The sequence below is a fragment of the Pichia membranifaciens genome (assembly GCF_001661235.1).
Source record: "Pichia membranifaciens NRRL Y-2026 unplaced genomic scaffold PICMEscaffold_2, whole genome shotgun sequence".
Taxonomy (NCBI): domain Eukaryota; kingdom Fungi; phylum Ascomycota; class Pichiomycetes; order Pichiales; family Pichiaceae; genus Pichia; species Pichia membranifaciens.
This window is the reverse complement of record NW_017566983.1, coordinates 619,202-643,886: the sequence shown is the minus strand read 5'-3', so window position 1 is coordinate 643,886 and position 24,685 is coordinate 619,202. Positions and strand designations below refer to the sequence as shown.

At 39.9% G+C, this 24,685-nt stretch overlaps 10 protein-coding genes across 10 annotated transcripts; 6 read left to right on the top strand and 4 right to left on the bottom strand.

Annotated features, from left to right (window-relative positions):
• The first annotated feature begins 411 nt into the window (after positions 1–411).
• PICMEDRAFT_111072 (hypothetical protein) lies at positions 412–7,141 on the top strand. The gene is made up of 2 exons (XM_019159752.1): positions 412–457; positions 536–7,141. Exons 1-2 carry the CDS (start codon positions 455–457, stop codon positions 7,106–7,108), a joined length of 6,576 nt encoding a protein of 2,191 aa, XP_019018422.1. The 5' UTR covers positions 412–454; the 3' UTR covers positions 7,109–7,141.
• A 33-nt stretch (positions 7,142–7,174) lies between these two features.
• On the bottom strand, positions 7,175–7,759 carry PICMEDRAFT_10314 (hypothetical protein; the record flags this gene model as incomplete). Its single annotated transcript, XM_019159660.1, has 1 exon — positions 7,175–7,759. The coding sequence occupies one exon, from the start codon at positions 7,757–7,759 to the stop codon at positions 7,175–7,177; it is 585 nt and encodes a 194-aa protein (XP_019018421.1).
• A 340-nt stretch (positions 7,760–8,099) lies between these two features.
• On the top strand, positions 8,100–10,861 carry PICMEDRAFT_15276 (hypothetical protein). Its single transcript, XM_019160747.1, has one exon. It carries the CDS (start codon positions 8,370–8,372, stop codon positions 10,773–10,775), a length of 2,406 nt encoding a protein of 801 aa, XP_019018420.1. The 5' UTR covers positions 8,100–8,369; the 3' UTR covers positions 10,776–10,861.
• Positions 10,862–12,467: 1,606 nt separating this feature from the next.
• Positions 12,468–14,069, bottom strand: PICMEDRAFT_111070 (hypothetical protein). The gene has a single exon (XM_019159751.1). It carries the CDS (start codon positions 13,666–13,668, stop codon positions 12,625–12,627), a length of 1,044 nt encoding a protein of 347 aa, XP_019018419.1. The 5' UTR covers positions 13,669–14,069; the 3' UTR covers positions 12,468–12,624.
• A 73-nt stretch (positions 14,070–14,142) lies between these two features.
• PICMEDRAFT_15275 (hypothetical protein) lies at positions 14,143–15,873 on the top strand. The gene is made up of 2 exons (XM_019160746.1): positions 14,143–14,281; positions 14,416–15,873. The coding sequence occupies exons 1-2, from the start codon at positions 14,275–14,277 to the stop codon at positions 15,738–15,740; spliced, it is 1,332 nt and encodes a 443-aa protein (XP_019018418.1). The 5' UTR covers positions 14,143–14,274; the 3' UTR covers positions 15,741–15,873.
• Positions 15,874–16,360: 487 nt separating this feature from the next.
• Positions 16,361–18,391, bottom strand: PICMEDRAFT_71390 (hypothetical protein; the record flags this gene model as incomplete). Its single annotated transcript, XM_019163910.1, has 1 exon — positions 16,361–18,391. One exon carries the CDS (start codon positions 18,389–18,391, stop codon positions 16,361–16,363), a length of 2,031 nt encoding a protein of 676 aa, XP_019018417.1.
• Positions 18,392–18,725: 334 nt separating this feature from the next.
• PICMEDRAFT_15274 (hypothetical protein) lies at positions 18,726–20,437 on the top strand. Its single transcript, XM_019160745.1, has one exon. It carries the CDS (start codon positions 19,011–19,013, stop codon positions 20,220–20,222), a length of 1,212 nt encoding a protein of 403 aa, XP_019018416.1. The 5' UTR covers positions 18,726–19,010; the 3' UTR covers positions 20,223–20,437.
• A 147-nt stretch (positions 20,438–20,584) lies between these two features.
• PICMEDRAFT_15273 (hypothetical protein) lies at positions 20,585–21,794 on the top strand. The gene has a single exon (XM_019160744.1). It carries the CDS (start codon positions 20,668–20,670, stop codon positions 21,310–21,312), a length of 645 nt encoding a protein of 214 aa, XP_019018415.1. The 5' UTR covers positions 20,585–20,667; the 3' UTR covers positions 21,313–21,794.
• A 743-nt stretch (positions 21,795–22,537) lies between these two features.
• Positions 22,538–22,954, top strand: PICMEDRAFT_30840 (hypothetical protein; the record flags this gene model as incomplete). The annotated part of the gene is made up of 1 exon (XM_019162659.1): positions 22,538–22,954. The coding sequence occupies one exon, from the start codon at positions 22,538–22,540 to the stop codon at positions 22,952–22,954; it is 417 nt and encodes a 138-aa protein (XP_019018414.1).
• Positions 22,955–23,135: 181 nt separating this feature from the next.
• Positions 23,136–24,560, bottom strand: PICMEDRAFT_27188 (hypothetical protein; the record flags this gene model as incomplete). Its single annotated transcript, XM_019162486.1, has 1 exon — positions 23,136–24,560. A coding segment is annotated over one exon (1,425 nt), but the record flags the coding sequence as incomplete, so codon positions are not given.
• Between the last annotated feature and the right edge of the window lie 125 nt (positions 24,561–24,685).

The window sequence follows — 24,685 nt, the reverse complement described above, 5'->3', positions numbered from 1 at the left end:
GTAAAAAGCACAACGTTTACAGGAAACGGTACGTGATGTATTAAAACAGTAGCATCATTATGGAGTAATGGAAAAGTTTCTTTGTAAAACAAGATCTAAGAAAACTAGTGTTTGATGTACTATCCTTAATTGTGCTGAGATCTTCTTTATTTAGAATCTTAAAACAATTCAAGTACACTTATTTGAGGACTTTGTTAGTGAGTGGCACCAACGAACAAAGCAGCATAATTTCGAAGATAAGCTCATGATACATCGAGGGTACTGAATGTTACAAATTTTGTAGTTGTGATTACGTAATGCCAAAGGCTTTGTTGCAAGCAATCTTCCATCTGGACATGTCCAGCTGGCTGACAGTGTAAGAATTTAGACTTCAACAAAGAGCAATTAGAAACCTCTGAACGCTGCGTACAGCTTTTGTTCACCAAAATTGTTCTTGAGTGCCTCAGCACTAGCTATGGTATGTTTTGCACCGAAATGGGAAACCTCACATCTTGCAGAATTGAGATACTGACATTTCATTACTTCATTAATACAGTCAAGTTTCACCGCACTCAATTTGAGTGATGATGAACTAGATATTGAGGAACATACAAGGGAGCTACAGATTGAAGTTGCCCTAAATACTCTTAACAAGGCATTGGAGTTTCAGAAGAATGGCCTCTTCGACAAGGCACACCAAAAATATGATGAACTAGGACGAATCGAGATTCTACAACAACCTAACATCTCAAACAATCCAACCATAAACAGGCTCAAGTATTTGTACTGCCGTAATAGAGGCATGCTCAGATTGCGCGAGTTGATTGATCAACATAAGTCCAAACAAAAGAGAACAAAACACTCACAATTGAAAGATTCGAACAGCTCCACTGCTGCAAAAGTTGAAAAGTCTGAAGAAAAGAGTGATCATCCGTTTAGCCTCGGTGAAAATAATCTTGGTACAATCGAGGTTGTGAGTTCAGACAAAGGGACAGATTATGACGATGACGAGCTAGAAATTAGTATATATGGAGAAATGATAGGTTCTATGAATGATCTTTTAAATGCCACAGTCTTTGGTATCCCAGACGTTAAAATCATAAAGATACTATCATCGCTATTCAATCATTTTGGACATCCAAGATTGGCTCGATTATGTTATGAAATGAAGCTGAATATATCTGAAGATTATAAATCAAATGACGATCTGAAAATAGATCTGAACAAACCTGAGGAACTGTTGTTCAATCAAGTCAATTTGCTTGAAAACTTTCTACAACTCTTGAATGATATTTCAGATAGCACTTCTTCACTTTATAAAAGAGTCGAAAGTTGTTTGCACAGCAAAAAATTCTGGACTCAGAATAAATTAGATGCTGAACATAAAAAATACAACTGGAATGATATATTCACAATAGAACAGTGGAATAGAGAACGGTTACGTGAAACTGATATATTAGTATTGGATATTAGCGTTGTGGATGGTGTAGTTGACCTTAGCTCACTTTTTGAAGAGATTATTAACTGTGTACCCAAACCAAAGGGAAAAAGTAAATTGCATGATGGTTATTACCTAACCAAGTCCATTTTTGGCAAAGTTGAATTTGAATTTGATATCGATGTATCTCACTCAGATACACCATCATCCCCAACTGAAATTCATGATAAAAGTATACCAGCAGCTGATAATCCAGAAAATAATTTTGACGTGGAAATTACGGAAGAAAAAGAGAAAATAGATACAAAGGATACAGTAGAACTAAAAGCCAAAGATGTGATTGCATCACGAGCTACTAGGAGTACTAGAACAAAGTCTGATACTGATTCTGCCAATGACCATGCTAAAACAAGACTTAAAGATTACGACATTTTTATTTCTCAAACTTTACCATCATTTCTCAGACTTTGCGATATTAACATAGAATTTCAGCCTTTGTCAAAGTTGGTTAATGGTGATTATTCAGAAACAACAGAGGAAGACAAGATTGTCTCCCAATTTTACTCATGTGTGGCGTCCTGGGAAGATGAATACACACAATGCCTAAACGTAACTGATGAAAAGAGAAATAAGTTGCAAGCGAAATCAGTGTTGACTCCAGCCTCAGAAAGTGAGTCAATCAGAGAAATTGTGAACCTCAAGTCGGCAAAAGTTATAAATCCTCATTTATTCAAAAGGAAAAACATGAATAGGTTTTTTCAATACTTACAAGAATTGTCAAAGAGAAACCTTCATTTTAACCAGGTCAGAACAGCTGTTGTAAAGTTTATGTTCAATTGCGATTTAGAGTCTGGTGCATCTATTTTATGTGTGGAACCAATGAACAAAAAAACACTCCGCAATTTCAAAAGTATTGTTGATTGTGTAAGTATGTCTTTCTATAATGAGTTTGAGCATTTCACTCTATACGAACTAAACCAGAGTTCGAAGAAAGAAAACTTAATTTCTGCTTTTAATAATTCGGAATCTGTTTTCGAGGTTTTAGTTGATTCATACGTTGAGTTTGTTCAGGACCAAAAGCTGAAAAGAGCTTCAACGTATAAAAACACTTTAACAAATATCCAAAATTTCGAGAATACAATTGTCAAACGCATAGAAAAATGGAAATGCATTATTGAAGACGCATTCGCAATTATGGACTATCACGACCTTCCTGAGCTAGCTCATATATGGTCTAGGTTTGTCTGGTTCAAGTTATATTATCTACAGAGTCACTCTCAAGTTTTGAATCCTCAAGAGTTAACAGATGTTTTATCCGAGCTATCAGATGTAGTAAAAGAAAAACAGATTTATTTGCCATTTGTCAATTATGAGCTAATTCCTGTGTTGAACTACGAAAATATCCAGACACAATCTTCTAAGTTGAAGATTCTTGAAATTTTTGACAAGAATGAAAAATCCAGTAAGATTTTAGAGTCAGTTTTATTAAAGATACCACTAAACTATAGCCATAATGGCAATGAAATACAAAAGATTCAAACTCAGTTTGAGAATTTTATTGAAAGCTCAAATCTACCGTTGAAGCTTCGTCTTTGGTCTCTTTTACTAAGGTATTATAGATTGAACAATGACATTTTCAAATACAAAAACGCATTTGAACATATCGTTGATATCATGGCAAGTCAACTCAGAACAGAAAATTTAAACAAATTAGCCGTTCATCAAGCTAAGATACTGATTTTCAACGTTATTGGATTTTTCTCGCATTTTTCTCATAAATTCATCACTTTCTGCAATACTACCCACTTCGAATGCTTTAACAATGTTGATCGAGAAAGTTCCCTCAAAATGGTGAGCTCAGTCTCGCACTTTTTGTACATGCTATATTCCTTTTTAACTTATCAGAATGCTGTGCAAATTGACTCCAGGCCTAGCCTTTCAGTGCGATCCAGTAGAGCTTTCGAAATTCTCAATAATGGTGTCTCAAGCTGCTTTTTCCTTTTAGCGTTCTATTATCCAACTGCATTGAGCAACCCCAAACCAGAGTTCATAGGGGACTTTTTGAGCATATGCCATATAGAGCTAGGATTATTACATATGTGTTCTGCTGTTGATGGTGCATTCTTGAAGTATCTACAATACAAGTTAACAGCTCTGAATTTTGACATTTCTGCCAATGATGTGTTTCAAATCATTCATTGCAGATTTGGTCTCTCAGTATCATTAGATGGATTTGAAACATTTGATCATAAATGTAAGCCTAAGAAAATGACCATTGAAGATACTATACAGTTGTCGAAATTTGTCTCAACGTATTGCTTCAAGGGAAAACATCCAGTATTATCACCTCCCAGAAACGATATTAAGAGTATTATCGACAAAATTGTTGACGTTGTTGGAGACCCTGACCTCGCTAACCCAACCGTGGCAAAAAACAGAAGCATTTTGGACTCGTATCTCCGTAAAACTAACATTAATCTACAGTTTGTTATCAATAGCTTTCAAGGGAAATCGGACTTAAATTTTGAGAAACCAGATGTACCTGGAATAGAGGTATCTGAAAATGGGCTTTACTACATTGAAGGTCTTATCGGGTTACATTTTTTCAAAGTACGCAGAAGAACAATGCAAAGTCGAGCAGCAGAGTTAGATTATGTATTGAAGATGCTTGAAAATGACATTCTTTGTGGCTGCAATAGGTTTGAAACTTGGGTCGCTTTAGGACAAACCTATTCATTTTTGGTGGAAGATGATTTGATATGGACTGCTGATAAACTAAACTCTGTGGAAAGAAAACAGTTGACTTCATTGACTCAGAAAAAGGCTTTACTGTGTTATTTCATGGCCATCTGTGTTCACATTGGTGCGTCGGAAGAAGAAAAAGCAAGACACAAGCTTGTGGTTCCTATTTTATGGGAAGCTTTTGCTAAAGAACTTTATGGTACGTGGATGGAACCTATGAACAAAAAAGCATTCCATATTTATGTAGATGATGATCAACATGACTCCAGAGTGGTTTCAAATGATTCATTATCCAATAAGATGGCAAATTTGAAGCCTCAAACTAATGATATACCAAATAATGCAGTATTTAAGTTACTAGAGCTGGCATTCAAATCAGCTGTTACTGAAGATGAAACAAATTGGTATGACGTTATGTACTTGGCAAAATCCCAGTGTAAACTGAATTATCAAAACATTGAACCTAAGATTATTATAGAAAATTTTCTTAAATCATGTGATTTAGCAATGAGGCAAAGCTCAAAGGACGACCCCATCATTGAGCCACACTATTATCTTTTTTCTGTGATTTCAAAATACTATCGGTCGTCCAAAATTTCAATAGATGAAGCAATTGGCTACATAAACCAAGACCCTCTTTTTGCTGCAATATTCCCTTCAGATTCTTCGCAAGAGACTTTCAAGTCTTTGACTTTAAAAGTTTTGAGCAAAATAATCTCCTACGATAGAAAAAACTGGCAACATCGGCCCGTATATAGATTGGCACGTTCTTTTTATGACATGGATCATGATATAGATAGTGCAAAAAAAGAATTGCTATCTTTGATCAACTTGAAACCTAATATTAGATCGTTAAGTACAATTTGGAAGCCGACAAGTGAAAGGCCGGGAAAACATTTCATTTACAACTCAATCTACACCCAATTTCTGGTTCAACTTTTATACGAGAAGGGTGACATTTACTCATTGACAATTTTACTCAAAAAAATGAGGAGGGCGGGTTCCATAATGGTCAACTTGACCAAAACATTTGATAACATGATGTTAAGAATATGTATTTTGATAAAGAAGAGTCTCAACTTACTGCCAGGATTTTTAGATGACTCAATTTCCAAGCTAAAATTTTCAGATTTTACAAAATATTCTGCACTGTTCATCGAGTATTTGGAAACTATAACCATGGGCCAATTTGATGATGATACCTCGCTTCATTTATTCTTTCTATCAGAAACGCAGGCATTTAGGAAATTAGCAACAGGTTTCGGAGCAACAGGCTTGATTGATGAATGTTACCATAGTATCTATATCAAACTCTTCATGCCATTCTTATTTGAAAAACTAATCGCAGAGAAAAATGGTGGGGTTTTGGATAAAAATCTACTCAATACCGCCAAAGGTTTTGCTGTTGAAAGGCTAGCACGCTCAAAACAATCAACCCCAGACTTAACTGTCCGATTCAACCGAACGGCCTCTGATTTGGAAAGCCTGGACCTGAAATCAGCTTCATTAGTGACAAATACCGATGAATCCAGTATAAAAGCCCCCCATCCAATTGGTCTTGATGAGCAACTCCGTGAAGTGAAAAACAGTTTAGAAGAACCAGTTGAATGTAGAATTGAAGATGGGCTTACGCCACTATCTGCATCTGATTTATCAATGAAGGAAAGATACTCTATTATAAACTACTTGTCATTTGGAAAATCATCAATTACCGGAACGCCAAGTAAAGAGAAGGTTAAAGTAGCCCGTCGTGATGTTTCGCCCTTTGCAATGAAAGTGGTAAATGTCACACAAGCTCTAGTAAGTTCTATGAAAGAAAATAGCAATGATGGCGAAACCATAGACTATAAAATTTATGGACCTTTAGATAATACTGAATTTGAAAAAGCTATTGTTGGTGTTATGGTTAAAGAGACAAAGGAGAACAAAGAAGAGAGAGAGTTTGATGAGCTCATATCTGCACATGATCGATCATTCACCGAAGATGAGCTTATCGATTTCAATCAGATCCTTGAAAACTTTCAAATCCAAAAATTATCCAACTCACAGACAAAAATTGAAAGTGAAAACATTCAGAAAGCTGAAGTGGAAACACAAAAGGCCAAAGAAGCTGAAATTGAACTCCAACGGCTACGTGCTGAGCTGAACCGGGATATTAATCTGTCAGAGACTAGTGCAGATGCCAGCCGAAACGCTACACCAGTTCCAGTAGCACTAGGAGTTTTGAAGCAAGACATCCACAGTTGTGAAAGCTATAGTTCGTCAGTAGAGTATAATCCTTTTGCATCCCCACTGAAGAACACTGAGGAAAGCACTAAAGATATAATCGAGGACAGTTTACGTGAAAATAGACATGTTGTGGAACATGAGAAGTTAGCAGCAGTTAAGAACTTAACTCAAAGCATTAGCGCTGTTCATAGTGAAAGTCCAGCCAATGAGGAAACACGTCTAACGAACGTCCTAAAAACAGAGCCGCAGTTGCAAAGTGGTGATAAAACTTCTGAAAAAACGCCAGTGAGGACTACACAATCAGTCATAACCAGTTTTTTCAGAATTTCTCCTAATAAGAGATTACTGTCACCATCAGATGCTAGCGATGAAAATGAAGTCAAAAGGAGGAGAGCAAAAGAGGCTACTCCGGATCAGCAGCTCGGGGGTGAAAGACCTGAAACACCTGATCCAGCTGTACAACCAAGTTTTATTCACTCCCTAGAGAGTGATAGCGGTTTGGAGCAGACAAAAAGAACCGAGCCTACTATCTCACCCTCCAAACGCCATTCAAGACGTGATCCTGCCCGTTCAGCTTTGATTGAGCTAGGAAAAAGTGGAGATGCTAGGGAACAAGTAGACATAAAGCTACGGAAAGAGCACGCTCTGCTGGAGCAAGCAGAATCTCTCACTTCATCCTCCGCTTCTGATAGCGAACAGAGTGTTATAGTTATCGATTAGTACACCAGTTTCATATTTCTTAACGTTTTTATAAGTAAGGTATACAAGGCATGTGCACAGAAGTCGCTAATCCTCGTCGAAGTCAGGATCAATCTTGGCAGCACTTTCTGAGATGCCCCACTTCTCTCCAATGAAAACATTCTGATTTTTTATCTGATTGATATTGGTTGGAAACTGCTTGCCCATCTTGTTTTTGAGCTCCTCGTCCAGCAATTTTGAGTCCTTGGCCTGCTGTTTCTTAGATATTAAATCCTTCTCGTCAAAACTAACAAAGTCGTCGATATCGAGTTCTCCTGCCAAGATGTCCAGCGCAAACTCGGTTTTGGAGTTCTTTAACGCCGTAAGATCTTTCCGGAACCGCAGCTTGTATGCGTTCAAAGAGTAACTGTTTTTTTTAAACAAACACTGTTCATACTTTGAAGCAGCGCTCTGTGGCGATTCCCGCCACTCAACGTCCTTGTGTCTATTTTTTTCTGTTTCAAACGTCTTCATCACCGCCTTCACGCAGGCAGCCCGTGTCTTGTTCCAAACATCATCCGGGTCGTCGCCTATCGCTATTCCGCCTCTGTCGGTGGCAGACACCGACGATTGGCTGCCGCTGATAATGCTCTTTTGGATCTTCTTCACGGGAGAGTTATGCGAGATCGCCATGGTAAAGTGCTGCAAAAGTTCCGACAATAAAGCACATGTGTCACAATAAGCTGCAGCTGTTTCCAATCTGTAGACTGCTTCTGTTTCTCTTTGGGCAGGTGAATATCCGCTTCCCCCCGTCCAGAGACGTTCCTTTCACATCTTGGAGCTTCGTGAAGACGGGAAAACTTTAGATTCATGTGGTCATGTGACCGACTGCTCCGCTGTTGCCCGATTGGGAGCGCTGCTGACGTCAGTGCCGTTTCAGATGTTCCTGCGAAAGTCCAAGCAGCTTGTTCCTGATTCTCGTCATGTTCCTAGGCAGATGAGGAATCTACTGTTGGGATGGACACCACGGCAACACCCAGGAGGGCAGAAAGTACAAACTTAAGCTTCACAGAAAAGCTACAGAGATAGCAAAATCGGCCGGAGGTACCCACCGTGAAGGACGTCCAACTGGGAAGCCAAAGGAGCAGCATCGACAGGGCTGAAAGGGATTGTCTGACCCTCTTGAACAGCACACTTACAACTAAAGACGTGGCTCCACCAATAGAGCTTCAGCTACAGATACGCATACAGCAGCATATACTATTATTAAATAAGCATAGGTGTTTGCTTCCTCCCTTACACTATGAAAAAACAAACGCCCAGACAGGAGGTTCGATATCAAGCGAACATTGGCGTAAATATGGGGCCTTTCATTGACGCCGACACCATTTCGCAGCTTGAACCGGCCTTGAACAGACACTATATCGGAACTCCGAGAGCAAACAAACAGCCACCAGTGGGCACAGATCGATATCGAATGCGCAACCCGCCGCCCTTGCCAGAAATCTCAAGCTCGTCAGACATATACGCCAAGAAAATAGAGCTGTTCAAAAGAAAGTTGAAAAACCTCAAGGGATTGTCAACGGCGACGCCTAAGAAGAAGAAGCAGGTGTCTCCGACGTCATCGGTCCCGCTTGCTTCCCTTTATGATTACGCCACAGAAAAGCCAACAGTAAGCCATCACATCGATAGTTTTGACGCCTCTTCACCCAAAGTGCTAACATATAATGAGTTGAACAGTGATACCCAATACCCATCGCTCACGAGGCCTGAAATACCCATCAGGAAAAGATCTGTTGGAAAGCAGAACGCCTGTTCTATTTGCAACATTGATCTTGACACATTTTACAATCTCCAAGACGGAGAGCGCATAGTAGAGCTGCAGTGCAGCCACATGGCTCATGAAGAATGTTTAATAATGGAGCTGGAACTCAACTTATCGATAGAAAATACGCCTCTACCTGATAGAGCAATGATACCAGAATTTCTCCCAGAATGCGCCTTATGCCCATTTTCCACGCGAGCAACGCCCAAAGACGGAAAACTGTTGACAAACATATACAACAGAATATTGGCCTCACATATAGAGAAATCACACGGTTCGCTGAATGAGTCCACTTTGTCGATGAGCTCACCTGTAACGCCAACATCTTCGGATTCCCCAAAATTCGTGGACACTGAAAGCTCGTCAAACTCAGATTTCACGGCACATCAGTTGAGCACATTGACGCTTTTAAAGAACCCGAGCTCCTCTTTGCCAAAAAGTTTAGGCAAGACCGACAAAACTGCGTCTTCCAAAACTCACAACAAGAAGGCGTCCAGAGGCTCATGTGCTTCCGGTACTTCAGCTATAATTACTTCTGTTGGAGAGTCTAGAGGTGAAGACAAAGACACATCTTGGTGTGCTGGATTTGCAGATGAACTGGTGGAACGAAAGTTCACGCAGGATTTGATAAATCTCTCTTTACAAGGCGTTATCAAAGCTACTATTGATCCAGAATTGATATTAAGCAACGTTGAAATTAAGTCATTGGGTTCCTTAAGGATGGTAGATAAAATCGACCTTCTAAACTCCGAAGGTGGTATAGTTTCTGAAGCAATTGAAAGCTACTGCTTTTTATTCCAGCACATGTTGCTTGCCTTAAAATCAACTGACTTTCAGTATGATTTGATCAGTGTCAATCTTTCGACCTATATAGATTCATCCGAACCGGGGTTTTTGATTATGAAGAACAGCAAAACTTCCAAGGACTATCACAAATTCATTTTCCATTCCAAGACATTAGAGAATAGGTGGAAGGCGGCCCTCAGCAACTTGAGAATGAACTTAAATTACAGTTTATTTACTTCCACTTTAGAAGTTGACGAGTTTGACCACTTAATTGACAACACCAAGTCAAATAATCCGAGCGATGCCGAGACTCTTGGAACCTTGAAAAGTTATGTTGGTGAAGATGGATATAGAAGGTTACCGACTGGCGTTTGTCCAAGATTTTATGAAGATACAATCAACTCACTAGTCTTCTCAGCCAAGCCGTCAAATGCAATCATCATTTTAAACCAAACTAAACATATACCCAGCTCAACTGTCCCTCTCAAAAACATCATAAGAAGCCTTTCAATGATTGGAATACACATTCTACTTGTCTTGTGCTCAACATCTGATATGTCCATGGACAGCTGTATTCTAGATAGTTATGAGTTGGACAAAAAAGATCTGAATAGGCACGGTGATATGATTTTGTCCAAATTGGACGACTTTCAGGATTCACTTCAACATAATAGTAATGGCTTGAACGAACTACAAAGAACCACACGTGTCGGAAATGTATTAGAGCAGTATATTCAAAAATACCAAAGCTCAGTTTCTCTCGGCAGCATACTCAATGTGATTGTTTCAAGTACGTCTTTGCAAAGCGTCAGAAACATCCCGACAACCAGCAATATAATGATTGAGATTGGCCTTGAAGCCGAAAAAAGAAGCAACCGTCCTGATGTGGCAGATCTGGCCGATTGGACAGATATCATGGAGGTTATCTGTGTTTGCTGTGGTTTAGAATTTGATGAAAGTGATTTCTATCCTTCTTCTTGTGACGAGAACGACTTAGACGACGCCCATAGTGAGTACGCCAAATCAACGAAAAGCAGTAGAAGCAGTAACAATGTCGATAACCTTTGCAATACCCTGCATCGTGCTCTGGGTATGTGAACCAGGAAATTACCTGTTTATTCCTTGTATATGTGGATGTATATATATTCAACTGTGAATATAAAAGCCCTAATACCGTAAGCCTGAAATATAATTTCCCGCGCCAAAGATTCTTAGATTTCTAAGCATTTATGCTTTCTTTCTCTCTCCTTCATCCCTTCTTTCTTGCTTCTACTTTGCTCCTGTTGCTCTCTTCTTCTTTCTCTTTGACATCTCTGATTATACACTCAAACCTTTTTCTCAGCAAACAGTTGTTACATAATGACTAAAATCAACTTTCTATTATTTGCACTTACTACTAGCTACTACGCTTCCTCCGTATATGCTATAACAACCAGAGTATGACTTACCCTGGATGAGCCTCCTTTCCGTATCAACTAAATGGAGTAACACAACCGTAAAAGTAAATTGGCCATAAATGATACTAACATATACTGCAATCTACTGTACTCTTCTTTCGTAATAATTTTTTGTCGAGTAGTGGAATCCTGATTTTTCTTGTGATGGCTGTATTTTAATTACGACAGATGCTTCACTTCAAGGGACATTAAGTACAGGACAAACTATTACTACATATACCCCACCAGTAGCTACATCAGTGGTTCCTCCAGAAGATACAACTACCACATCACCATCTGATGATACTACCAGTCACGTAGAAGTCTCCTATCCTACTACTACCTCTCCCCAAGATGCCACCACTAATACTGCTACCACTCCACCAGGAGAATATACGGACACAACGGTTACCATACCTACTGCCAGTACTTCACCAGTGTTAACCACAGCCTTTCCAACAACAGTGGCAACATCTGCCGGTTCAGGAAAGATTACAACAACAATTATCATTGGATCACTAACCACCAAAACATATGTTATCACCACGACTACAGCAATTGTCTTGTTAGTCACTGACACTCAAACATACACTACCGTCAGCACTCTCACACTAAGCTCGGCTTTGGTAGATTACAGTACTTCAACTGAAGTTTCTCCAATTTCCACTTTTACTTCCACGGCTCATTATTACCCTGGGTATCAAAATGGAACTTCAGCAGAAGAAAGTTTATACTTATCCACAGAATGGACAACATACTTTTCTTCATATCCCTACACCCGTTACACCCAAAGCTTAAGTTTAGTGACAGAAACTTACGAAGAAGTTGTGACATCAACATTAATCGTATGGGGAGAGGACTATACAAACAGTTATTCAATCTCCACTGGCTATAACACATTAGTTTCCACAATTTATCCAGAAACTCAAGTAGCAACACTTACCAGCAATATTGAATCTGCTACTGCAACATCAGTTTATTCTCAGACGCCCGTGTATGTGGCGACTTCCACTGCTACCCAAGTACACACTGTTACAGTCACACCATCAGTAACTCAGTCGTTTTCCGCTCCTAATGTATGTGCTGGTGTGGCACAAACTTTGCAGACAGATAATATCCATGTGGAGTCTCTTTACAGCGCCCACGCTGGAAAAATTCACATCAAATTCAATTGGGTATATTTGGTCATAATGATGTTAGCTCTGTTCTAGTAAAATTACTAATCTGCTTTTAATCTAATCACTTTCTCAAAAAAGGGAATTTGAAATGCTGTGCTAACTTTTCTTTTATCTTTTATCTCTTTTTGCTATTAAAACCCTCTGATGGAGAGAAATAAAAATGGCTATCTTAAATCATAATTCTCCAAAACTTTTTTTGTAAGTAGTATATATCAAAAAAAAAAGTAATTATTAAAATTTATTAAAGAATATATTATAGATCTACTAAATAAAAGGATTAAGCAAAAACAATAGTAGTGGTACAAGCAAAAACATAACTAAAAAAATTCAAAGCTAACCTTCAAGATCAGTTGCTCCAGGAGCATCTAGCGATATGTCGAAGACTCCCCACCTGTGGTCAAAAGTGAGGAGCACATTATGTGAGCTGGTATTCTTTTCTGTGTTGTCAGCTTCTTCGGTCTCCTCTTCTCCATCTTCCTCATTCTCATTTTCGCTTGCTTTGTTGATCTCACTTTCCTTCAACTTCAAAGCTTTAGACTTAATGCTGGAAAACTTATTCCAGAAAGAGACGAGTTCGGACGTCAAAAGGCCGGAGGATAAGATATGAGTAATCCAGACAAGAATTGATAGAGCCATTGATGCCTTTTTAACTTGACAATCATGATTTAGGGAGAGAAGAAGATCCGATTGAAGAGAAGTTCCGTTGAGGTCAGTAATCTGGAAGTCACCCAAGTCAGTAATGTTGAATAAAGCTAGGGCTTCATGAATTTCATCGTAAACTGTTGAAGTAGAGGAATTGTCAAAATAGTTAAAGTAGTTGGAAAGAGACTGAGAGTTCGATACTCCAGTCAAATTATAGTTGTCTAGCAAATCCGAAACAGATGAACAATCGTCTGATGCAAAATCTGCGATCTGGACAATCATATTAACGAACCAAAAAGCATTTGATAGCGTTTCTGAACCCACCAAGGAAGTTAAATATGACGTATGAACGGCTGAAACTGACAAAGGAGAGCTGTTTGCAAACTCATCTGCTGGTACAGACACAAAATTATATGGAGACACTGCGCTATCGCTTGAAATAAAACTTCCTGAGCCCCTGAAGATAGTCAAGGCCGTAGTTGGATAGAAGTAATTAAATCCAGAAGAGAATAGCGTGAATGCTGATGAGCTGACTGCCGCAGCTTCAGTTTTCCACGAATTAGTCAAATTAAACCCAGTACCGTTGTTAGACAAATTATAGTCGGATAGAGCTTCTGACGCAGAAGAGAGAGAGGATCTGTTACTCAATAAACTCGAGCTTAAACCGAGCACAATTACAGAGAGAACAAGCTGTAGACTTTTGCTCAAAGCTGTACTAGATGCAACAGATACCATTACGTTTAATTTAGGTTTTAATTTCTACCACCGGTTTTTGAAGTCACTTAAATTTGTCACTTCTAGAGTGAGTTACAAGTTGTTTGGAAAAAAGCCAAAGTAAGAAGGAAGAACCAAGAAGAAAAGGAGAAAAGGATGATGGAGGGCAAAACCCAAACAAAGAGAAATTAAAGCAGTTATAAGGGAAATTATGGAGCTGTTGCTCAGCTAAAAAACTGCATTAGAGCACTCCAGGCGGCTCGTGAAAAAGCATGCAGTCCGACGAAGTTCCCAAAATGGCATTGCTGAGCACAAACAACTGAGCCGCATTCTCTGCGACAAAAATATTGTCGCGACTTTCGGGCTTCCCCACGACACGTGCAAGAGAGCACCTGGCCACGTGAAATTGCATCATTTTTCCTCGGTCAAGGGTGATGTGAACCACTACCGGTGAAAATGCTCCGGAGATGGTGGTGACACATAGTTGATCGGAGAGCTATAAAAGTGAACGTTCTGAACGTGGGTTACAGAGTCTACTTCGTTCCAATACGCATCCTTGAATGATTATTTTTACGGAGTCAGTGTTTGGAATTCACGTTTCAAAACAATCAAATCAATATACAAAGAATGACAAGTAAGTCGGGCTGGCTTCACCTTGGAGAAGCTCCTCCGGTACCGGAGCAACGGCTGAGATAAAGTTTTTGTGACATTGCGAAGATACTAACATTTTTTAAACTTCCATCCTCTATATATACTGTGATGTTCAAGAATTCAGCACTGAATGTGTCCAAGCAGGCCAAGAAACCCCAGAAGGGGCAAACAATGCTAGAGCAGTTCCTATCTACGCAACTTCGTCCTACGTTTTCAAGGACTCTAAGCATGGTGCAGACTTATTTGGTTTGAGAGAACCGGGGTTCATCTACTCCAGAATCATGAACCCAACTCAAGATGTTTTTGAGAAGAGAATAGCAGCATTGGAAGGCGGTTCAATGGCCGTTGCCACGTCCTCTGGTCAAGCCGCCCAGCTGTTGGCAGTTTTGGCTGCTGCCCAAAGCGGTGATGAAATTGTCTCCACTTCATTCTTGTACGGGGGTACTTACAACGCTTTCAAGAACTTCAAGAAATTGTTCAACATCGACGTCAAGTTTTCAGATGGTGACGACCTGGAATCGCTGAAGTCCCTGATCACCGACAAAACAAAGGCGGTCTATTTGGAATCCATTGGTAATCCGAAGTACAATATTCCAGACTTCAAGGCAATTAGTGACTATGCGCACTCCAAGGGTGCTGCAGTCATCGTTGATAACACCTTTGGTGCTGGTGGCTACTTTTGTAGACCTTTGGATCATGGTGCCGACGTTGTCACTCACTCTGCCACCAAATGGATTGGTGGTCACGGTACCACCATCGGTGGTGTTGTGGTTTACAAGGATCCAGCAAAGGATAACGGCTTCAAATTCTCCGACTGGCCAGAAAAGTTCCCACAATTTTCAAAGCCTTCTGAAGGTTATCACGGTGCAATCCTGAATGAAAAGTTTGGGGAATTTGCTTATATCGCCTATGTCAGAGTCGAGTTACTCAGAGATTTAGGACCATGTCAAAACCCATTCGGTTCTTTCCTCTTATTACAGGGTTTGGAAACATTAGCATTAAGAGGTGAAAGACATGGCTCCAACACATTCAAATTGGCCCAATGGTTGGAAAATTCTCCATATGTTGCATGGGTTTCATATCCAGGTTTGGAATCTCATCCATACCATGCGAACGCTAAAAAATATTTAACGAACGGTTACGGTGCTGTCTTGTCCTTTGGTGTCAAAGATGTTCCTAATCCAACCAGTGATCTCTTCAAAGAAGCAGGTCCTCGTTTTGTTGACGAATTGAAGATTTTTTCAAATTTGGCCAATGTGGGAGATGCAAAGTCGTTGATCATCAACCCATGGACTACCACCCACGAACAGCTCTCTGATGAGGAAAAGATTGCAGCTGGTGTTACCAAAGACTTACTCAGAGTCTCGGTCGGAATTGAAGATATCGACGATTTGATCGGAGACTTCGAACAAGCATTCGAAAAAGTTTACGGTAAGAAATAGATAATTATCTTTGTTAATTAAGTACATATTTACCTCTCCTAAAATGTTTGATTTTTGCTGGCAATTACCGGATGTAATGGCGATCCTTTTGTTGTAGTCAGCTGAAGTACAGGTAAAGTTATTTTTCCTGTTCACAGTTACAGAGTTGCAAGGATACAATAGATATGAGAAGACGAAACAAGACTATGCGCACTAAAATAATGGCGCAATAGCGAATGTTGCCAACAAAGAAACGGGCTCACGATCCGAAGAAGATTGCTGAATCTCTAATTGCATGCCTCCTTCATGAGATCGATGCATCCAGGGTAGTTTTAAAAATCAAAATATCTCAGCAAGATTGCGATGCTTGCAAGCTTAAACTCGTTCTCGACAAGAGCCCAATCAGACTACGAATAAATAGCGGCAATTTTAGCGAAATTGCACCTCTTTGTATCTCCGCTCAGCTAACTTGTGAAAATAACTTATCGGCCGTAACAAAGACTTTTTCCAGACCGGGTGGCTTTAAAATGCTGAACATAAGGCTTTGTGTCCTCTTTGCACATATTTATCTAAAGGAGACTTTGTTCGGATTACTAATGCCCTATAAAGGAGAGCCATGACGTGGTGACATATATCTCAATTCAATTGAAGTAAATACCTATTTGGTCAATCCAGCTTCCGAGACTACCGTAGAACCCCAGGAGCTTCCCTCCTTGCGGAAGGGGGACTTTGTGTAGAGAGCCTCCATCACCACCAAAGTTATTACTGACTCTCTTGTTTGTGGTGAATTGGATACTATCGACCCATGCGCCAGATCTAAAGGCGACACTAATTACAAACTCATCTGGATCGAGCTTGAATTCAGAGTAGTGTGGTTTAGGGTTGCCAAAAGTTACTTTACTGCCGTCGGTAAAAAAGGTCTCAATACCATCAAGCGCTGACCCGTGGCTTATTCTGAAAAAAGCAATAGCTTTATCTGGAAATACAGCCTCGATTGGTTTCGACTCCCGAAGGCCGTATTTGTCGGACATTTTGGCAGACCTGTTGTTGGACAAGGTGATGTTTTTGGAATGTTGCTTTAGGTAGTCCTGTAGGTTATCAATTGAACGTTGGCCAAATCCCATTGTTAACACTTCAAGATGCACTGGTTTGCCTTTAAACTCACTTGCAAGTTGTTGTTGGATTACACTGTATTTCAATCTTACGTATCTCTGCGGGTCGGATCCTTGATAGAAACTTGGGATATACTCGTAATGAAGCCTTGACCATTCTCCAACATGGCATTCAACCAAATAAATCCCAGTGTCTGATAAAATATCAAGTGTGTCTTCGTCATATGCAACAAAAGAAGGCTCTCCTGTAAGTCCGTTTGGTAACTTCATGCCTTGATTGATTAAAGTGAACTGTGGTCTAAATTTTGTGTCCTCAAAATCGCCCGGCAATGCAAATGCCGGATGGTATAAAAATCTTAGAATGTCTAATCTATTCCAGCCAGGTTCATCCTTTGTCAAAACTGGACCCCATTTTCCACGCTTGGTACGAATACAATTCTCCTCAGATGTCAAAAACTTCCTATCCATAGTGACATAGTCTCTCAACATGACACCGTTTTCTTGATGAGGGCAACCTAAAGAATGGCCAATTTCGTGCATAAAAGCACCAAGAGAAACGCAAAGACATTCCCAATACTGAGAGCACTCATTGCAATCATTGACAACTTCGTTTGTATTCAATGCTGTACAGTCAGTAAATGACTTGTGGATTGATTCCCAATTCATTGGCCATGAATGTAGCCCTTGAGAACCAAAAATAGCTAATTTGATTCTATCTGTTCCTCCTCCTAGCGCAGCATGGCCAAGAAGCATGTTTCTAGGCTTGTCCCAGTGGGCATCTAAGATCATCACAGCAGCAAGAGCAGGGACATTGGCTGTAGCATTATCGGCGAAAACCCCCCCTGCATCCTTTAACGCATCGAGTGCAAACTCAAACAACTTTCCTGCCTCCTTGGCCTGTTGGTTCTGTTGTGCGTAGTTTGCATCCCTGATTTCTGCAACAGATCGTTTACTCTTTATAACATGTATCTTGATTTCGCTTCTCTTCACCTTGTTCATCTCCTCCTGGAAACTAACAGTACTGGTAGTCTCCTCTTCCACAAACCGGAAGCACCGCTTGCCACATCCGTTCTTATTCATTTCATCCAAGGTAAACGCCTGCATCAGTCTACCTCCAACTCTTAGTTTTTTTATGGCGGTAGCTAAGCCATTTCCTTCATACATCTTGTTGGCAGGGCAGTCAAACAGCGCTGGGGAATCTCTTCCAACTAGCACACATAAGTGAATCTTAGGAACAGTAAACTGCTTATCCGGTATCGGAGTATAATTGATTGAAATAGTCACCTGGTCAAAAGGTTTCTTGTCCGTATCGAAGGCTGCATAGCCATTGGGTTGGAATTTACCATCCAAGTGTTTCAATGTGATCTTGTTCACACCAGGGCTAAGATGCAAATAAGCCTTGAAATATCCGGCTGTTACTTCATAGAATTGGTCAGAGAACTTGTCACTGAAGGCGCCAATGATACCTGACGACTTTGCTGTTGAGCGTCCCTTCAAAATGTAAACTGGGACCTGCAGCTGCTCATAATCCCTCGGAAGATTTTCAAACGTGATTGGCATAGTTTAGCAATTGGCTCCAAATGATGAACCAGCCAATTTTTTGTCCTTTACTCTGTGCTAGACCGATCTTGAAAGTCTCTCTACTAAACCCCTATTTTCGTTCGTAACACGTAGGCTTCATAGTGTCATACCCTTTGTCAACATCCGACATGCCAGATATATTGTCTGAGACACGTGACTATGTGGCGCATATCGTTTTTTTGGGAGCAAATCGAGTGGCGCGGCAGAAGATTCCAGAAAGGAAAAATTTTCATGGGGAGAAGCGCAACGGGGAAACGAAACTATGTTTGGTGGCGACTTTAAAGATGAAAGTGGAGCTGGAGGGAAGGGAAGAAGAGGACGCAATAGGTTTGGCGACTACTTGCATTTCTTGAAACTTGTTTGAGAGTCAGATCAAGTAAAACTTAAGCAGGAAGCAGCAGAGATTTATTTTTTCCCTATTCACCAATAAAAAAGGAGAAAGATTCTAGATAGAAAAAGCAGCTAAAACAGATTGAAGGCAGTTTCACATATAAATAGAGGAAAACTGCATTGTTAGGAATAGATCAATTAGAGGAAGTCCAGAACAAACCAGCTATTCTCACTAGAACCAAACAAATCAAAACATAATTCATCCACAATGGTCGCCGATACTAAGTTATATGACGCGTTAGGAGTGAAACCCGATGCTACAGAGCAGCAGCTGAAAAAAGCCTACAGATTAGGTGCCTTGAAATACCACCCAGATAAGAATCCTTCTCCAGAAGCAGCTGAGAAGTTCAAAGAGATGACAGCAGCTTACGAGATCTTGAGCGATTCAGAAAAGAGAGACGTTTATGACCAATACGGAGAGCAAGGTCTTAACGGAGGGGGCATGGGGGGAATGGGTGGTATGGATGCAAGTGACATCTTCTCCCAATTCTTCGGCGGTGGAGGTGGCAGACCTTCTGGTCCTGTCAGAGGCAGAGACATCAAGCACTCTCTAGGTTGCACCCTAGAAGAGTTGTACAAGGGTAAAGTTGCCAAATTGGCTTTGAACAAGACCGTTCTTTGTAAAGACTGTGACGGTAAGGGTGGTAAGAACGTCAAGAAATGTACTGGTTGTAATGGTACTGGTACCAAGTTTGTTACAAGACAGATGGGTCCTATGATCCAAAGATTCCAAACCCAATGTGATAAGTGTAATGGTCAAGGTGACATTATGGCTGAATCTGATAGATGTAAGACATGCAAGGGTAAGAAGGTTACCAATGAAAGAAAGATCTTAGAAGTTAACGTCTATCCAGGTATGAAGGAGGGACAAAAGGTTGTCTTTGAGGGCGAGGGTGATCAGCAACCAGATGTCATTCCAGGTGATGTCATTTTTATCATTGAGGAAAAGCCAAACGAGCTATATACTAGAAAGGGTGATGACCTATACATCAACCAAAAGATAGATCTTTTGACCGCATTGGCCGGTGGCGAGGTTGCTTTCAAGCACGTCAGTGGTGAATGGTTGAAATTGGAAATTATACCTGGTGAAGTCATTGCACCTGGTTCCACCAAAGTAGTCAGTGGCAAGGGTATGCCAATTCCAAAGCATGGTGGATTCGGTAACTTGCTTGTTAAATTTGACGTTGAATTCCCTAAGAACCACTTTGCCTCCGAAGAGCAACTGAAGGCATTGGAGAAGATTCTACCTGCAAGACCGGTCCAGAAGATTCCAAAGGGGGTTGAAGTTGATGATTCTTGCACATTCGAGGAATACGATCCTCTCAAGCACGCTCCAAGAACATCCAACCGTGGTGGATACTACGATGAAGATGAGGACGAAGATGGAGGACAACCAGGTGTTCAATGCGCTCAACAATAAATGGATCATGCCGTCTAAACCCAATTACCCACTACCCCGATATATCTTATTCTATATAATCTACTTTTCCTTTCGTATATACAAGTTCATGTAAATTGAAATTTTGTGTATACACATCCAACTTCAAGGTTTTAGGTTCTTAGAAGAAAAAAGTGTTTCTAAAGCAGTAGACAATGTAAATGAAAAACAGAAAAACCAAGTACCTTTTATCCGCTATTCTTAGAAGCTCAGCCTGTTACGCATTAGATTTCTATGTGTAAGTGCCTTTTTTTTTGAGCGCTGCATCTATGACGAAACTGAATTCTCTATGTCAAAGTTCTTTTTTTTTGCTTGCAACTCCGTATCTTATACTCCCTTCCTGTGGTCAACAGCATGGAATAGTCATACCCTGTGTCACAAGGACAACACGTGAGAAAGATAAAGGAACAGAATCAAAAGTACCTCAATGGCTGTTCCTCTACCTCAGTACGATTCGGTGTTGATGAGGGAACATCTGTTCAGAGACACAAATCAGCTGGAGGCGGTTCTCTCTAAGGATACGGATACCTTCAGACCGGTCAAAGAAGTCGGTCTAGGGCTGTTCAACTACAGGTTAGTGAACATCGATTTGGTATCTGAAAGTGAAGGACTTCAAAGCACCTCGTTTAGAGATATCATGGCACGTGCACTCAAATTTACACAAGCTACCATCATTGATACCATATTATTTGTCCTCATTGTATCTCTAATCTTACTATTATTTTCATGGCTATACCCAAAAGTTAACTTCAAAAAAAGGGGGTTTTCAAAGCAGGAATCAGTTGATCTAGAGAATCAGTACAGCTCATCATCAATTTCTGCGGAAAGTACCCAGTTCGAAAAAGCACAATACTGCACGCAATCCCCAGCTTCGTCTCTTTCGAACACGCAAGATTCTCTCTCATGTTTTATGAGCTCTGCATATAATGCCCCTGTGACACCCACCAGTTCTTCTGTTGAAAAGTTTAGAACTCCAAAAACTCCTGTAGGTATGGGAGGTATGAATAATTACACCAGGCTACCCGAGACTGTTGATAGCAAGCTTTTGATGAACCGTCTACGGATCGATTAAAATAAAGCTAGAGAAAGCTCTGCCCTTTTTTCATTTTGTCTGCATATCGAGCTAGCATTTTTCTACTTTGCAAAGCATGTACAATGCTCAGTTCTTTGATTTTCCTTTTATGTTTCCATCCCTTTCTGTTCAGAAGAACACTTAATATACTTGGAGTACCACCAATCCGACTTTAAACTTTTTGCTTTGGTAGATCTGCTTTATGCCTAACAGGAAACGCCTCATTTCCCCTTGTTCAATCCCTGGCGCTCGTACCTGATCGCGTAAAAAGGTACTACCGCCGCAGTTGCAATCAAAAAACTTGGTCCACGTTCTTGCCGTTCCAGTTTCGATCAGAGTTTGGCGATCAAAAAATTCCTATACTGCAACGGAAAAAATAAAGTAATCTGATATCAGTGTAAAGGCCAATTTTTTAGTCTCGTAAAACAGAATTAACGCTTCTTATCAGCAGATTGTAGTTTAGATAAGCCTCAAAAAGAAAGAGTTTTTTACGTAAGCTTCCTGATCTTCATTTTGCCCGCTTGAAGATGAAACCGAGCAAATGATTGGGGACAGAATGTTAGCACAAAACAATCCTACCAATACTTTACCTTTCTCAATGCTATAGGGAGCTTAAAAAAGAAATGTAAATACCTTCGAAAATGGGAATAGATCCGTTACAGTCTGGTGAAGACCAAAATTACTTGTTAATTTCTGTACTGTTAGTTATAAAGTTATTGATAAGTTTGTTCAAAGAAAAATGATTACTTCGGCTATGCACTGTATGCTGAAGCAGGCTTGGATACAAAAGTTTCTGAGCGTTATGCTTTGTTACCCCTCTCACGAGGCCAGTTGAACATACAACATATTCTATGTCGTGAGACGTACGACTGTCAATGTAATTGACAATGTCATAGATTATTTGGCAAAGTTACCAACCAAGAAGTCAAACTCATGCTCGGCTTTAAACTTTAGAGATATGCTCCTGACTGCCATACCTCCACTGGTGTGCAGGCATTCAGCTAGTTTTATCAGCAGAGGGGGTCTTCCTAATCGCTGACATATCTCCAGACACTTGGCGATTAGCCTGAAATAATTTGTTGCATTCGCACCAGAGCAGAAAAGTTCCGATGGAGGTATTTCTCAGCATGAATATTGCGATTGGGTTTTGTTTACTGGCATGTCCGTTAAGGGCAAAATATTAGAAGTTTGATTTCTAACTAAAATTCATACCAGGCCCAACAGAATGAGAGAAACGCGGAGATTATTAAATGCATCAAAGATTCCGTTCAAGGTAACTTTCAAAAAGACAAAGGAAAATGAAAATCCATTACTTCCCCCGCTGCAACTATACAGAGCTATCATGAGGGCACACAGAAGATTACCGTTTGACCAAAGAAGTCTGGGAGATATGTATGTCAAGGCTGAATTTAGAGCCCACAAGAACATTGATAATCCACTGCAGATTATTGGTTTCTTGAGTTCTTGGCAAAAATATCTTCAAATGGTTTTGCAAAATACGGACCAGGATTGGAAAAAATATCATATTCCCGATAACATGCTGGAAAAAATGTCAGACGATCAGATTATTCAGCTTCACGAGCTCATGAAGGGAACGAAGAGCCTTTATGATGAAGATGCAGAAGAAACCAATAAGCTCTAGTTTTTCTCGCTACTTTTAAAACCTTGTAAATATAGAAGAAGTTAATGATAACAACAACAACAACAATAGTACAATAGTTTTACAGTTTTTATAAACATCTATATAGATCTATGACGAATAATTTTGATGCCTTATTTTCAGTCATGGGAATGTTCAGAGGGTAAATATGAGCTCACGAAAAGCAGCAATTCCAGCCCATTAAGCTCACAGTCTCCGACCAATCAACAAACCGTTTTTGTCTGTTAGCCACCTGGTCATCATACTTCTTCCACACCTGTCGGATAATTTCCCAGCATACTCGTACGTTGAGAATTTGATAGTTTCTTAAAAAGGTGTCGTAGCTATTTTTCATTAGCTCTCGTTGTTCCTCAGTAATAGAGATTACTCCGAGCATCAAAAGCGATAAACCCAATAGAGATTGTAACTTCGTACCGATCAGTATGTTGAAAAGTCGAATTCCAACCTTCCATAATGATTGAATCTCTTCGTTGTCAAATTCTATTTCCTTGAAGGTTATTCGTATGTAAATTCTCAAGCATGTTTGAGTCAGTTCGAAAAAAGTAAGGTGGTGCTCCAATAGTTTTCCTTTAGGATCATTTTTGATAACAGTAGCAAGCATATCCACCGACGGCTTGCAATCTTGAATGGTTTTATCATAAACCTGAAACCACGACTCTTCCACTTTTTTGAAATAATTTTCGTCAAGTTCCGCTGTTAAACCATCAAGGGGAAAGAAACTGAAGGGGAACTTCGAGTTTTTTAGCGCTTTCTTGCTGTTTGCAACTTCTCCTAACAAAAGGTATAGATCTTGAGATAACCCGTAAAATGGATCAAGGCCATAATCACCATTTTGTAAAAACTTCTGAGTTTTGAAAACATCTTTATACTCATCTATGGAAATAACCGTGCCTAAATCAGTCGTTCTGGTGGATAGCACGTCATGATAAAAGATGTTGCTCAATATCCATTTCGCAACTTTGTTGTCCTTGTTTTTTTTTACAAACTGCTTTAAGCCACCGTACTGGTTTATAATATCTTTGCATTGGAGTAACATATGGTACCATCTTCCCACATCACCGGTTGAAATTTCTGCACAAGAGAGCAACACATAGAACAGCATTAGTTGAAGATACTTTTCATTGTCAAATGTGGCCAGTTTCATCTGTTCCCTTCTTTTTTGTATAAATTTCAGGCTCTTATCAAAATACATTGAAGCTATTTCGTTGTCTCGCCCAACCAAAAACATCCCTCCCCATGCAACCAAGCAATACAATATGGCTGGATCAGTCGACGCTTGACTTATGGCACAATCGAGGAAAAATTGATCGTTACCAATATTCAAATGCGTCATTGCCAAATTGGTGACATAGTTCTCAAGAAAAAGCTTTCCTGTACTGTCCAATTGTCTCATAATTGGTGAAGAAGGGTTAATTACTTTCAAAGAGTTGTTTTTGCTCAATAACAAATGCACGGTTGGTTTCAAATAAGGGTGTAACTTTTTCGATTTGAAAACACGCAAGAGATCCGTGTCAGACACATAAACATTTTCGAGCATTTGTGATTCGTCCATGGGGAGATACTTATCGTTTGAGTCATACTCTTCAATTTCTTCATCATCATCAAAATTGACATCTTCGGTTCTCCTTCGTTCTTCTTTCAAAATCTCGGTTTTCTCTAAAGTTCCAATGTCACTATCTTCTTTTAAAACATTTTCTCTCAAAATGGAGCTTA